Source organism: Sarcophilus harrisii, chromosome 2, assembly GCF_902635505.1.
Source record: "Sarcophilus harrisii chromosome 2, mSarHar1.11, whole genome shotgun sequence".
NCBI lineage: Eukaryota > Metazoa > Chordata > Mammalia > Dasyuromorphia > Dasyuridae > Sarcophilus > Sarcophilus harrisii.
Genome location: NC_045427.1, coordinates 651891802 through 651904417, shown reverse-complemented (window position 1 = coordinate 651904417; position 12616 = coordinate 651891802). Strand labels below are relative to the sequence as shown.

Below are 12616 nucleotides of genomic sequence, written 5' to 3'. Positions count from 1 at the left end.
GAAAAAATAAATATTGATTGAGGGGATGTTGATTAGATTTTCAGCTTTTTCTTTCTCTCATCTCAACTCCAGTACCATAGGTACAAGCAAAACTGCTTTACAGTTACATAGACTAATTAATATTATAGAAACATTAATTCAAATTATACTTCTCAATGCATGCAATCAAACAATTAGTCACAGGGTAAAAAAAAAAAATGAATTTTAGAAGTTCCAATAGGCTTCTTTCCAACTGGTTCCCTCTCCACCCAGCTAGAGACTGTACATTTCCAGCCAGAGTGATTGGTCCAGCTCCAAAATCTTCATCAACCAGTTGCCACTGCCTTCCAGTCAGCATGAATTTGCTTCTTAAGTCTAAAGTGTGAGAAATGCAAGAAGCAGCTCTGATCATGACATAGGAACAGACTGATGTCTGGGGTCTCAGGTAAGTTTTTGTACATAATTAAAGTAATTATAATTTGATTGACAATTTGTCTTAAAACTACTGATAAAATTTGATAGTATTTTTCTTTGGTGATTTGTCTCTTATAGATGCTAATAAATTAGTGGTGGTTAACATATTGTACTATAAATATGTTTATTTCATTATTGAGAAAAAAGTTTTAAAAAGACTTGCTCAAAACAATTACAAATTGAAGTCTTAAAACAAAATGGAATTATATATGTCAAGTTATTTTATTATTAAATATCATCAAATTATTTTATCTTATTATCACCAAATTATCAATTATACTGAACTAACAAACTTATTCCTATTATCTTATTAAGATTTAAAAACACTATTCTCATTTCAGTCTTTATGTCTGCAGTAAATCCATGCCCTCTCATGTGAAAACCATGGTCAAGTTTATGAATTTCTGACCAAGGTTAATTTACCAAGAGTTTTAAGACAGCAGCTTTTCAGAGTGATTTTGACTTGGGGAAACTGTAAAAAGCTGTTGTAAAGCTATTTCTTTTCCCAGAACTGTTGAATATCCTGATTTCTCCTGTTCTGATTTAGTGTTTGATACAGATGAACAACTTGACTTTAAGCCCTGTCCTATCAAGTCCCAAGGTTGACTTTAGGTCATTGCCAGTCAATTTAGGGAATCGGTTTGTTACCAATACAGAGACAACAGATAAAACAAGCTATCAGACAGGAAACATTGGGAATGACATTTTTTTGGTAAGTTCAGTTGATATTTTGATTTGAAGTTGTAAACATTTCCAGATTGCCCTCACTCTATTAGTTTACTTGTAATACAATAAAACAATTAAGCAAAACTAACAATAGTGACTTCATCTGAAAGTACAGGAAGAGTGCTTCCCCTACTCTTATCCCCACACCAAACTCAATATTTTAAAGTTTTTGTTTTAATTACTAGAAATCTATTTTCTCACCCTCCCACACCACACTCTCCTGAAAAAGAAAGAAAAGAAAAAGAAATTCCTTTTTTACAAATTTGTCAAGTCAGGAGAAACAAATGTCTTCATTGACTATATACAAAGGTATTTGTTTCATTCGGTCCCAAATCCATCACCTCTGTCAGGAGGTGGAGAGCAAGTTTCATCATCAGACTGCTGGAATCAGGGATGTTCATTGTATTGGTCATGGTTTGTACAGATTTCAGTGTGTTTTGTCTCTACAATATGTTTGTTATTGTAGAATTGTGGAATTTTTTTAAATTTTAATTTAATTTAATTTTAATGTGAAATTAGTTCTATCGGGGGACCAAGAGATATTTCACTGCCCTAGGGAACCTGAAGAAATAAAGCTGTGTCTGGACAAGCTCCCTGTCTTGCCCTGTTTCTGTTTTCTCATTACATGTGCCAGATCATGTATTCCAGGAGATTTCTACTTACACAAGCCCTAACCTCTCTCTGTATCTCCAGTTTCACATTTCTGACTGCCTATTGGGCAAGTAGAATCAGGTACCTAAACTCAGCGTTGTGAGTCCCCAGCTGAACTCGTTGTCTTTCTCACAAATCTTCTCTCCACCGACCTTCCCTGTTACTGGAAAGGGCACCACTATCTTCCCAGTCCTTCAAGCTCACATCCTGGACACTGGACTCTCCCACCATGCCCTCCCCCAACCTCATCCCAATCTGTTGTCAGAGCTTTTCAATTTCATCTCAGTAATAGACCTAGAATTTTCTCTCTTCCAATATGGGACTGCTACCCTGGTGCACACCTCATTTCTGAACTATTGCAATAGCCTTAATGGGATGGGGTGGGGGTGGGGGTGCTGGTTCTTCCAGTCTCCCCTCACAGATTCAGCTACCTAAGTGATTTTCCTAAATCATATCACCTACTCCATCCTCCACCTCCCCATCCCCCAATAAACTCCCTGCTCACTGCTCCGTAAGACAACATTCTCACTGATCACCTCCAGGATCAATGTCAAAACTCTCTGACAGCCAAAGCCCTGCATAACCTGGCCCCTTCACTACTTTTCCAGACACCTTAATCTCTCCCTCTACTCCATCATCATTATTCACTGGGTGGCCCAAAAACAGTTTCTGTTTTTCACACCAGACTCTCCTCCTGTCTCTGGCCATTGGCATTGTCCATTATCTCTATTCTTGGATAGTCTTCCTCACTCAGCTCTGCCCCCTGACTTCCCAAGCTTTCTTTAAAGTCCAATAATATCCTATCTTCTGCAAGAAGCTTTTTCTAGTCCTTTTTTGGGGGGGTTTATATGACTTTTTTCCCTAAATTACATGTAAAAACAATTAACTTTTTAAAAAAAAAATTGAATTCTATATTCTTCTTCCCTCCTCTCCCTCATCATGAATTCTACTGCCTTCCCTTTGTTGAAAATTTCCAATTAAGCCTGCATGTAGCTTCTTTTCCTACATTCTTCCCTATTATACAGGGAGATCTTTGAAAACAGACTTGTCAACTGTTTTTGTGTTCTGGCATATAGTAGGTACTTGATAAATTCTTGTTCATTTCACATGGAATAAATAACATGGCTCATACATAAATATGTTACTATTTCTTTTCAAAAACATATTGATATTGTGATTGATACAATATTAATTCACGTGACATGGATTATGGTGGGGAGTGAAGGAAAGTGACTTGAAATTCTTATTATAGCTAACATTTATGTAGCATTTTACATGCAACATCTCATTTGATCCTCATAATTACTTATTTTCTCCATACCCTCAGTGCTTAGTACAGTATTGGTACAAAGTAATTACTTAAGAAATGTCTATTTTTTTATTTATTTAATATTTTATTTTTCATTAGTTGCATGTAAAACATTTTTTACATTTGTTTTCAAAGCTTTGAGTTCTAGATTTTCTCCCTTCCTTCTTCCTCCCTTCATTGAGAAGTCATATGTGAAGTTATTCAAAAACTTTCCATAAAAATCATGTTGTGAAAGAGAACATAGATTTCCATCCCCCCAAAAAAGATACTTAAAGAAAAATAAAATTTAAAAAATATATTTCAATCTGTACTCAGACAAAATGAGTTCTTTCTCTGGATATGGATAGCACTTTGCATTATAAGTCCTTCAGAATTGTCTTAGATCAATATATTGCTGAGAACAACAAAGTCATGCACCACTGATCATTTTGCAATGTTGCTGTACTTTGTACACAATACATTTCACTTTGCATGAGTTCATGCAAGTGTTTTCAAGTTTTTCTGAAAGCATCCTGCTTATCATTTCCTTTTCATATTTGTCTTGAGTCTTGTATTTTTTTTTAATTTAATAGCCTTTTATTTACAGGTTATATGTATGGGTAACTTTACAGCATTGACAATTGCCAAACCTCTTGTTCCAATTTTTCACCTCTTACCCCCCACCTCCTCCCCCAGATGGCAGGATGACCAGTAGATGTTAAATATATTAAAATATAAATTAGATACACAATAAGTATACATGACCAAACCGTTATTTTGCTGTAGAAAAAGAATCAGACTCTGAAATATTGTACAATTAGCTTGTGAAGGAAATCAAAAATGCATGTGTGCATAAATATAGGGATTGGGAATTCAATGTAATGGTTTTTAGATCTCCCAGAGTTCTTTTTCTGGGCATAGCTAGTTCAGTTCATTACTGCTCCATTAGAAATGATTTGGTTGATCTCGTTGCTGAGGATGGCCTGATCCATCAGAACTGGTCATCATCTAGTATTGTTGTTGAAGTATAGAATGATCTCCTGGTCCTGCTCATTTCACTCAGCATCAGTTCGTGTAAGTCTCTCCAGGCCTTTCTGAAATCATCCTGTTGGTCATTTCTTACAGAACAGTAATATTCCATAATTTTCATATACCACAATTTATTCAGCCATTCTCCAACTGATGGACATCCATTCAGTTTCCAGTTTCTAGCCACTACAAAAAGGGCTGCCACAAACATTCGTGCACATACAGGTCCCTTTCCCTTCTTTATAATCTCTTTGGGATATAAGCCTAGTAGTAACACTGCTGGATCAAAGGGTATGCACAGTTTGATAACTTTTTGAGCATAGTTCCAAACTACTCTCCAAAATGGTTGGATTCGTTCACAACTCCACCAACAATGCATCAATGTCCCAGTTTTCCCGCATCCCCTCCAACAATCATCATTATTTTTTCCTGTCATCTTAGCCAATCTGACAGGTGTGTAGTGGTATCTTAGAGTTGTCTTAATTTGCATTTCTCTGATTAATAATGACTTGGAGCATCTTTTCATATGACTAGAAATAGTTTCAATTTCTTCATCTGAGAATTGTCTGTTCATATTCTTTGTGAGTCTTGTATTTGAAAGAAAAATGTTCTGTTCAGCTCTGCTCTTTTCATCACAAATGCTTGCAAGTCCCTTATTTCATTGACTAGTCCCCTTTTCCCCTGAAGGATTATACTCTGTTTTGTTGGATAGGCGATTCCTAGTTGTAATCCTATCTCCATTGTTTTCCAGAATATCATATTCCATGCCCTCTGATCCTTTTAGAAACTTATAAATCTTGTGTTATACTGACCGTAGCTCCACTATACTTGAATTATTGCTCTTTGAATGCTTAGAATATTTTCTCCTTGACCTAGAATTTTTGGAATTTGTCTACAATATTCCTGGAAGTTTTCATTTTGGGATCTCTTTTAGGACGTGACCAGTGGATCTTTTCAATTTCTATTTTACCATCTAGTTCTAGAATATCAGGAGAGTTTTCCTTGGTAATTTCTTGAAAGCTGATGGCTAGATTCTTTTTTTTTTTCTTTTATCATGGCTGTTAGGTAACCCAATAATTTTAAATATGTTTCTCCTGGGTGTGTTTTCCAAGACAGTTGCTTTTCCAATGAGATATTTTACATTGTTTTCAATTTTTTAAACTTCTTTTTTGGTTTTATTTGTTTTTTAATTTCTCATCATTACTAGTTTCTATTTGCTTAATTCTAATTTTTAAGGAATTATATTCCTCAACAACCTTTTGTAGGTCCTTCTCCATTTAACTAATTTTGCTTTTTAAGGCATTTTTCTTCCTCTTGTCGTCTTGCACTTCCTTTTGCACTACTCTCATTTCCCCTCCCAAAATTCCTTACTTGATTTTCAAAATCCCTTTTGAGTTTTCTTCTTATTTTTCTTGAAGACTTAGATATAGAAACTTTGATTTTATGATCTTCTTCTGAATGTGCATTTTGATCTTCTTTATCACCACAGTAACTTTCGTGGTCAGAATATTTTTCTGTTTTCTCATTTTCCCAATGAGCTATTTGACTTTAACTATTTGTGAAAGTAGGGTTCTATTTCTAGGATGGAGGATGCTATGTCCCAAGCTTCAGGGATTTTGTGCAGCTGTTTTCAAAGCTTCTATGAACTACAAGTTTTCAGTTCTTCCAAGGTGATATAATCAAAGAAGAAGTATTTTTTACTACTCTCTTTGTCTATTCTCTGGTCTATGAGTGACAACAAATATTCTTTTCTAGCCTGAAATCATGTGGAGAGTCCCTGCTCTACTGTGGCTACAAATTCTAGTGTACTAGCACTCCTCCTCATCCTGGGACTGTGAGAAAGGACTGTGACCTAGATCTGAGTGTAGACAAAATAACAGAACTCTGACTCAGTGCTAGCAAAGAGATCCTAGAAATCTCCTTCAGATAAAGTATTTGATGACCTTACCATCTATGTGCTGAGACATCCAAAAGAACTACTCCTGATTCAGAGGCTCCCAAAGTCTGCTCCTATTTTGCTGGAGCCAGGGCTGTACTGGTGCAGCCTTTTTTGGACTATGTTCCACTCTCACCCTCGTGCAACTAACCTTTCTTGCCAACCTTCCAAGCCTTCATTGGCATCTGAGGACTGAGAGGTCTGGAAATCATCATGCTGCCACTGGTTGTTTTCCTGAATCTTGCTGCTGGTTTGCTGGGCATTGGGGTGGGCTGACATAGGCTTCTCTGGACTCTGCTTCATCCACTCTCATCATGGTGCAACAGACCTTTCCTGCTGACGTTCTAAATTGTCTTGGGCTGAAAAATTGCTTCACACCATCTTTTTGCATGTTCTGATGCCCTAGAATTTGTCTAGAGTCGTTATTTCAAGGTATTCGGAGGGGTTTGGGGGAAAGCTTGGGCAAGTCCCTGCCTTTACTGTGCTATCTTAGCTCCACCTCTTAGAAGTGTTTATTAACTGAATAACTCTGATTCACTGTGTGCAGTAGAGATTGGGATTTTTTTTTTTCAACTAGGCAAAAGAAGCCATTCTCTGTTTCTTTTTTTCCTGAGGCAATTGGGGTTAAGTGACTTGCCCAGGGTCACACAGCTAGGAAGTGTTAAGTGTCTGAGACCAGATCTGACTTCAAGCTTGGTGCTCTACCCATGGCTTTCTGCCCCTCTGTTTCATTTCTTACCCAGGCTTAATCACCTCTAGGGCCTTGCCTCAGTCAGACAGAGACTTGTTAAAGCCCTAGGCTTAAAAAGGCCAAGTTCTCCCCCTGAATCTCTAGTCCTCCTGTAATGCCAGAGAAACTGAGGCAGGAGAGAGATTAAAGAGTTTTCAATATTTTATTAATTGGAGAGTATGGACAGGACTCTCATCTCAAATTATCCAGTCAGATAGAAATAAAGATATACTGGGACCAAGGAAACCATGTTGGTCCCAGGGCTGGAATCCAGCATGCTGCATCTAGCAGCCAGCCTCCAGCAATCAATAGGAGACACCCAGCTTCTTAAATACCCTAGAAACAAAGAACCAAGAAGCGCGGGAAGACTTCTGTCAGGATTGGGGGAGACCATAAATCCTAAAAGCCCAGAGACAGGATGTCTGAATACCCAGAGATAAAAATGTCAGTGAGGTCTTGAGGGATATTGTAAATTCTTGAGGATAGGAGGTCTGCTCTTCTTGTTTATCTTGCTAGCAATTTATAACCTTAGAGTAAACGGTTCCCAATCTTAATGGACCAGAAGGGGTTTTTTACAGTTTTAAGGAATTGAGACAGAACAGTTAAGGAAACTCAGACAAAGGAAACTAGTTCAGGGAAACCGAGTCAGAACAGTTAAAGAGAACTGTGGCACAATACTCCTAATCCATCTCTTACCTTTGGATCCAGATGGCTTTGGAGAAGAAAGTTGAGGCTGGTGACCTGGCACAACTCTCCCTCTCTCCAATGCAATTCACTTGCAAATCATGGACTCACCTCCCTGATGTCATGGTCCACTGAGAACAAAGGACAAACAAGAACAAGTAAGGATTGTATTTTGCTCCCACTTCCATGATTAAGAGCAGATCATTCAATCATGATTGAACAATCTAAAAGGAGAAGCGGTACGGCACATGGCCGGAAAATAACCATCAGTGTCAGGAAGACCTGGGTTCAGGTTCCAATTCTAACAGTCGGTATGATCCTGGGCAGGCTGCTTTTCTATCTGATGCTTTAGGCAACTCACAGTAATTTGCAGAGAAGGTGTCAACATGAATTGGTTATGGCAGCTTATTCACTGGGAGAATCCCATGCCAGAGGCTTGTCTGCATGCGGCTTTCAGGAAGCATTGATAAGATCTCTGGAATCTTGCCCACCCCTCTCCAGAGTAGATTGCAATCCCTGCCTTGAGGGAATCAGAGGAAGGGCCATAAATCTGAGTGTCCTCTCCTTCAGTCTCCTAGAGGATCCCCGACCCGTCACCCTACCGTGCCTATTGCTGGGCTGGGGCAGGCACGGTATTGGTTTGAGACAAAACCTATTTCTCTGCCCGTTAGCTTACTCCTTTTCACCAGACATTGGCTATACAAAAGTATAACACAAATAGAAAATACTGAGTAACCCCCTCTGTCCAAGCAAGCAGAAGCAGATGTTCTACGTGCTGGAAAATACCAAAAAATATGGAAGAGTAAATGAAGATTTTGGCTTTACCAACAAAAGCCTGGAGAAGCTCCCTGAAATCTTTAAGGAGGCCAGATGGGAATCAGGGGCATGTGGAAGCAGTTAGGTGGTGGTGCTGAACTGAGATCAGGAAGACATGAATTGAAATTCATCCTCAGCTTTAGATACTCATTAGCTTTATCCATGGGTCTGAAAATTCAGTAAGTCAGAGTGCTGTCTGCCTCAGTTTCCTCGTATGTAAAGTAAGGCCAATAGTAGCACCTACCTACCATCCAGGGTTTCTGTGAGGATAAAATGAAATAATATTTGTAAAGTGATTTAAACAAATTAGCATTCTATATAAAAGCTAGTCATTTTTCTTGATTAAAGCTTTTTATTTTCTTTTTCTTTTTTATTATTATTTTTATTATAATATTTACATATCATTTACTATAATATTGACAAAGCATATGCATGGGTTGTTTTTCAACATTGACCCTTGCAAAATCTTGTGTTCCAACTTTTCCCCTCCTTTCCTCATCCCCTCCCCCAGATGGCAGGTCGCTCAATACATGTTAAATAGGTTAAAGTACATGTTAAATACAATGTGTGTATAAATATTTATACAATATCTTGCTGCTCAAGAAAGATCAGATCTAGAAAGAAGGTAAAAAAAAAAAAAAAACCTGAGAAGGAAAACAAAAATGCAAAAGCTTTTTATTTTCAAGACATATGCATAGATAATTTTCAACATTCACCTTTGTAAAACCTTGTATTCCAATTTTTTTTCCTTCCTTCCACCCCCTTCCTTAAATAGAAGGTAATCCAATATATGTTAAACATGCACAATTCTTTTATACATAGTTCCACAATTATCTTGCTGCACAAGAAAAATCGGATCAAAAAGGAAAAAAAATGAGAAAGAAAATAAAATGCAAACAAACGACAACAAAAAAAGTGAGAATGTTATGTTGTGGTCCACACAGTTCCTACAATCCTCTGTCTGGATCTCTCTGTCACAAGACTATTGGAACTTAGCCGATCATTATTGTTGTTGAATATGGCTCAAAAGATCAGATATGGCCAAGTTGCCACAAAATATAAATACCAAAAGAGGGGCTTCAATTTGATCCTAGGGGGAATTCCATACCTGCTGGAATGAATGAGATATGGAGGATCACTTCATTAGGAGAAAGGGTCAAGTGATGGAGTCAAACTGAAAAATGGCTCCCATCTGGCCATGTTTTAAAAGGAGGGGAAAGATGATCTCTCTTATCTCTTGTCCCACTTGTGGACACCATTGGGGAGAAACCAACAAAATGGAGCAACTGGTTGGGCAAGTGACTTGGCCAGGGTTATACAGCCAGAATCTGCGAAAGAGCACCTGTAAGTCCAGGTCTTCCCAACGCTGACCTATCTCTGTGTTTACACCACTACTTACCTCTATCTATTGCACCCTGATGGCTCACCAGATTAAATTAAACTGTAATAACAATAGCTTGTACGAACATAGTGGGGAAAAAAAACACTTTCTCTACAACAGTAGCACAAGGATTTTGTTCAGTCATTTCAGCTGTGCCTGACTTCCATGATCTAATTTGGGGTTTTCTTGGCAGAGATATTAGAGTAATTTGCTATTTCCTTCTCCAGTTTATTTGACAGATGGGGAAAAAATGAAGCAAACAAGATTAAATGACTTAACTAAGATCACATAGCTAGTAAATGTCTTGAGGTCAGATATGAACTCAGGAAGATGAGTTTTCCTGATTCAAAGCCCAGTGCTCTATTTATTGTATCATCATTCCTATTTCACAAATGAGGAAACTGAGGCACCCAAAGAGGTGGCTTAATGTGCCCATGTTCACACAGGTAGTAAATCCCAGAGCTGAGACAAAAACCTGACTCTGCTGCTCCAACTCTTCTTTACCAAATATTCTGAGGGAAGTTAGGAAGAGACCCACAGGGATGGCTACTCTCGTGTTCTTTGATGATTCTCACTTCTTGTATGTGGCAAAATCTCATCAAGTTAAAACTGAGGACTTGTCTTGGAATAAGGGAATGAAGGGCCTCTTAGAAGCCATCCCAAACACGGAGGCTGTGGTCTTCTCATCCGGAAGATTCTCTAACTTCCTAGTTGGTTCCTGATTGTCCTATGAATTCAGTGACACTACTCAGAGTACAGTCTGGACATGTGATATGGTTGCCTTCTCCTTTGTGCATTTAAAAAAAAATGAAGTTGGCAATGAAGTACCCTTAGGGCTGTCGAAACCATGAGTCAGTAAAAGCTGGTTGGGAAACATCTGGGGCTGCACCACCTTCTTTGGGATGGGCAGAAGGTCCTGCCAAGTCATTCACCTCCTGGCAGCTGACTCCTTCCAAGATGTCATAGGGCCCCATCCCCAGAGCCTACTCAGGGACCTCTTGGAATACTCAGTAATTGGTGGCTGTCACCACAGGGCATCTATTGATCTATTCCTCTAAGGGTTCTAGTAAACTAGGGAGGACCCAAATATGTGCGGTTGCTTAACAGACATCATGTCTGAATTCCAGCCAGCTGGGCAAAATAGGGTGAGAGTCACCATCCCATTGGCCACTCCCCAAAGGAGGAAATGGAGTGTGGGCTTGCCCTGAATGCTTATTTTATCCAATCCCTCTCCTCTAGCAGAAAGCTGCCGGTGCACCCGTAGAATGGACCTTGATATCTGAACCTCAGCAAGACTGGCTAGTGGGCGCCTATCCTGAGCAAAACTGGCTCCAGCTGTGCTTGTAAGAAGGCATTTTTCTATCTAGAAGTTCATAAGATTATTTGGGATTGATCTGGAAAGGGATGTTCTTTTTTTATGATTATTATTTTCAAAAAAGACTTTTAATAATAGCTTTTTAAAAAGTCCATAAATATTCATTTCAAAATTGCCTATAGACAAGGATAGCTCATGGCTAGGGATCAGGTGTTAACCCATGGGCTCATCTGTCCATAACCTGGGGGCAGTGGGCCTGGGAAGTGAGAAGCCAGCCAGGTACCTTCTCAGGGACTGCTCCATGCTATTCTTCTCTTCTGCTTCTTTAAGGTGTGTTGGCAAGGTGGAGGGTGGACAGGTGCCTGGCCAAAGACTGCTCTATTTCCACTAGAAATTTAGCACCTCGCTGACAAGCAGTGGTGTGTGCCATGAGCAAGGATGTGACAGAATGGGGCCATATGGGAAGAATTATATCTGAGAGAGGATAATGAGTGACAGAAAGCTTCTCCCCCAGGGAAGCATTGCTTGTTCTTTGTCTTGAGATGCAGTGAATCTGATTTGTCAATATTTTTTTTTATCTCATTTAGTGTGTGTGTGTGTGTGTGTGTGTGTGTGTGTATGTGTGTGTGTGTGTGTATACATGGGCCCACATGTGTAGGTCAGCATGGTATAGAACAAAGGAAATTTGACCTTGAGGCAGAAGACCTGGGTTCAAATTCCAAATCTGATGTTTATTTCCCATGTGACCTCATAGAGATCATTTGCCATTTCTAGGATTCCTATAAAATGATGTCGTTGGAGTAAATGGTCTCTGGAGAAACAATTCATTTCATGATTCTAGAATCTCACAGACCCTTTCAAAAAAAAAAAGCGCAAAATGTGGAAAGGCAGAATGAAGGGACACTGGGGGGATAGGAGCTCAAGATACTTGCATCACATATTAACTCTAACTTGTTGTTGAGGAAATTGTCTTTCCAATGCAAGACAAAATTTTAGAATTTTAGAAATAAAATAAATGACATTTTAAATATCTTTTAAAATTTAATATGAATTTTATTTAAATTGAAGTTTTATTATCTATATATTTAATGTATATAAATTATATGTTTATTTACACATTTTGTTTAAAATTTAAATACATTTTAAAATTCTTCCTTGCATGTACAAACTTTAAAACATGCACTATCGTATATATCGCACTCCAACTTTATGTGTGTGTGTGTAAATGCATATGTGTGTGTGTGTGTGTGTGTGTGTGTGTGTGTAAAGAGCACTGAATTTGGGAATGAAACACTTGGGTTTGAATCCTCTCTTTCTATTCAGTAGCTTTGTATTCCTGAATAAGTCACTTTCTCTTTATAGCTCTTGGTTAACAGATCTATGAAATAAGGGTACTAGACTAGAGCAGAAAACCTTCACTTGAGGTCCAGAGACCCCAAGGGCATGAATAGATATTAGGAACCTATAAACATGCCTGAGGAAAAACTTATATCTTTAAAAAAAACCAACTTTTAATTTCCTTTTGTTATCATTTGTATTCTATTTCAGAATATTATTGTTATAATATAATTATAATATTAAAATATTCTAAGCTTCACTAGATTACC

At 38.2% G+C, this 12616-nt stretch overlaps 1 protein-coding gene across 1 annotated transcript in view; it reads left to right on the top strand.

Annotated features, from left to right (window-relative positions):
- The first annotated feature begins 301 nt into the window (after window positions 1-301).
- The window catches only part of LOC100925663 (lipase member K-like), a 43703-nt gene continuing 31388 nt past the window's right edge, over window positions 302-12616 (top strand). The window contains exon 1 of the mRNA XM_031949389.1: window positions 302-424. Within this exon, the coding sequence (XP_031805249.1) occupies window positions 409-424 (16 nt within the window). The 5' untranslated portion in view covers window positions 302-408. The remainder of the gene's footprint in view (window positions 425-12616) is intronic.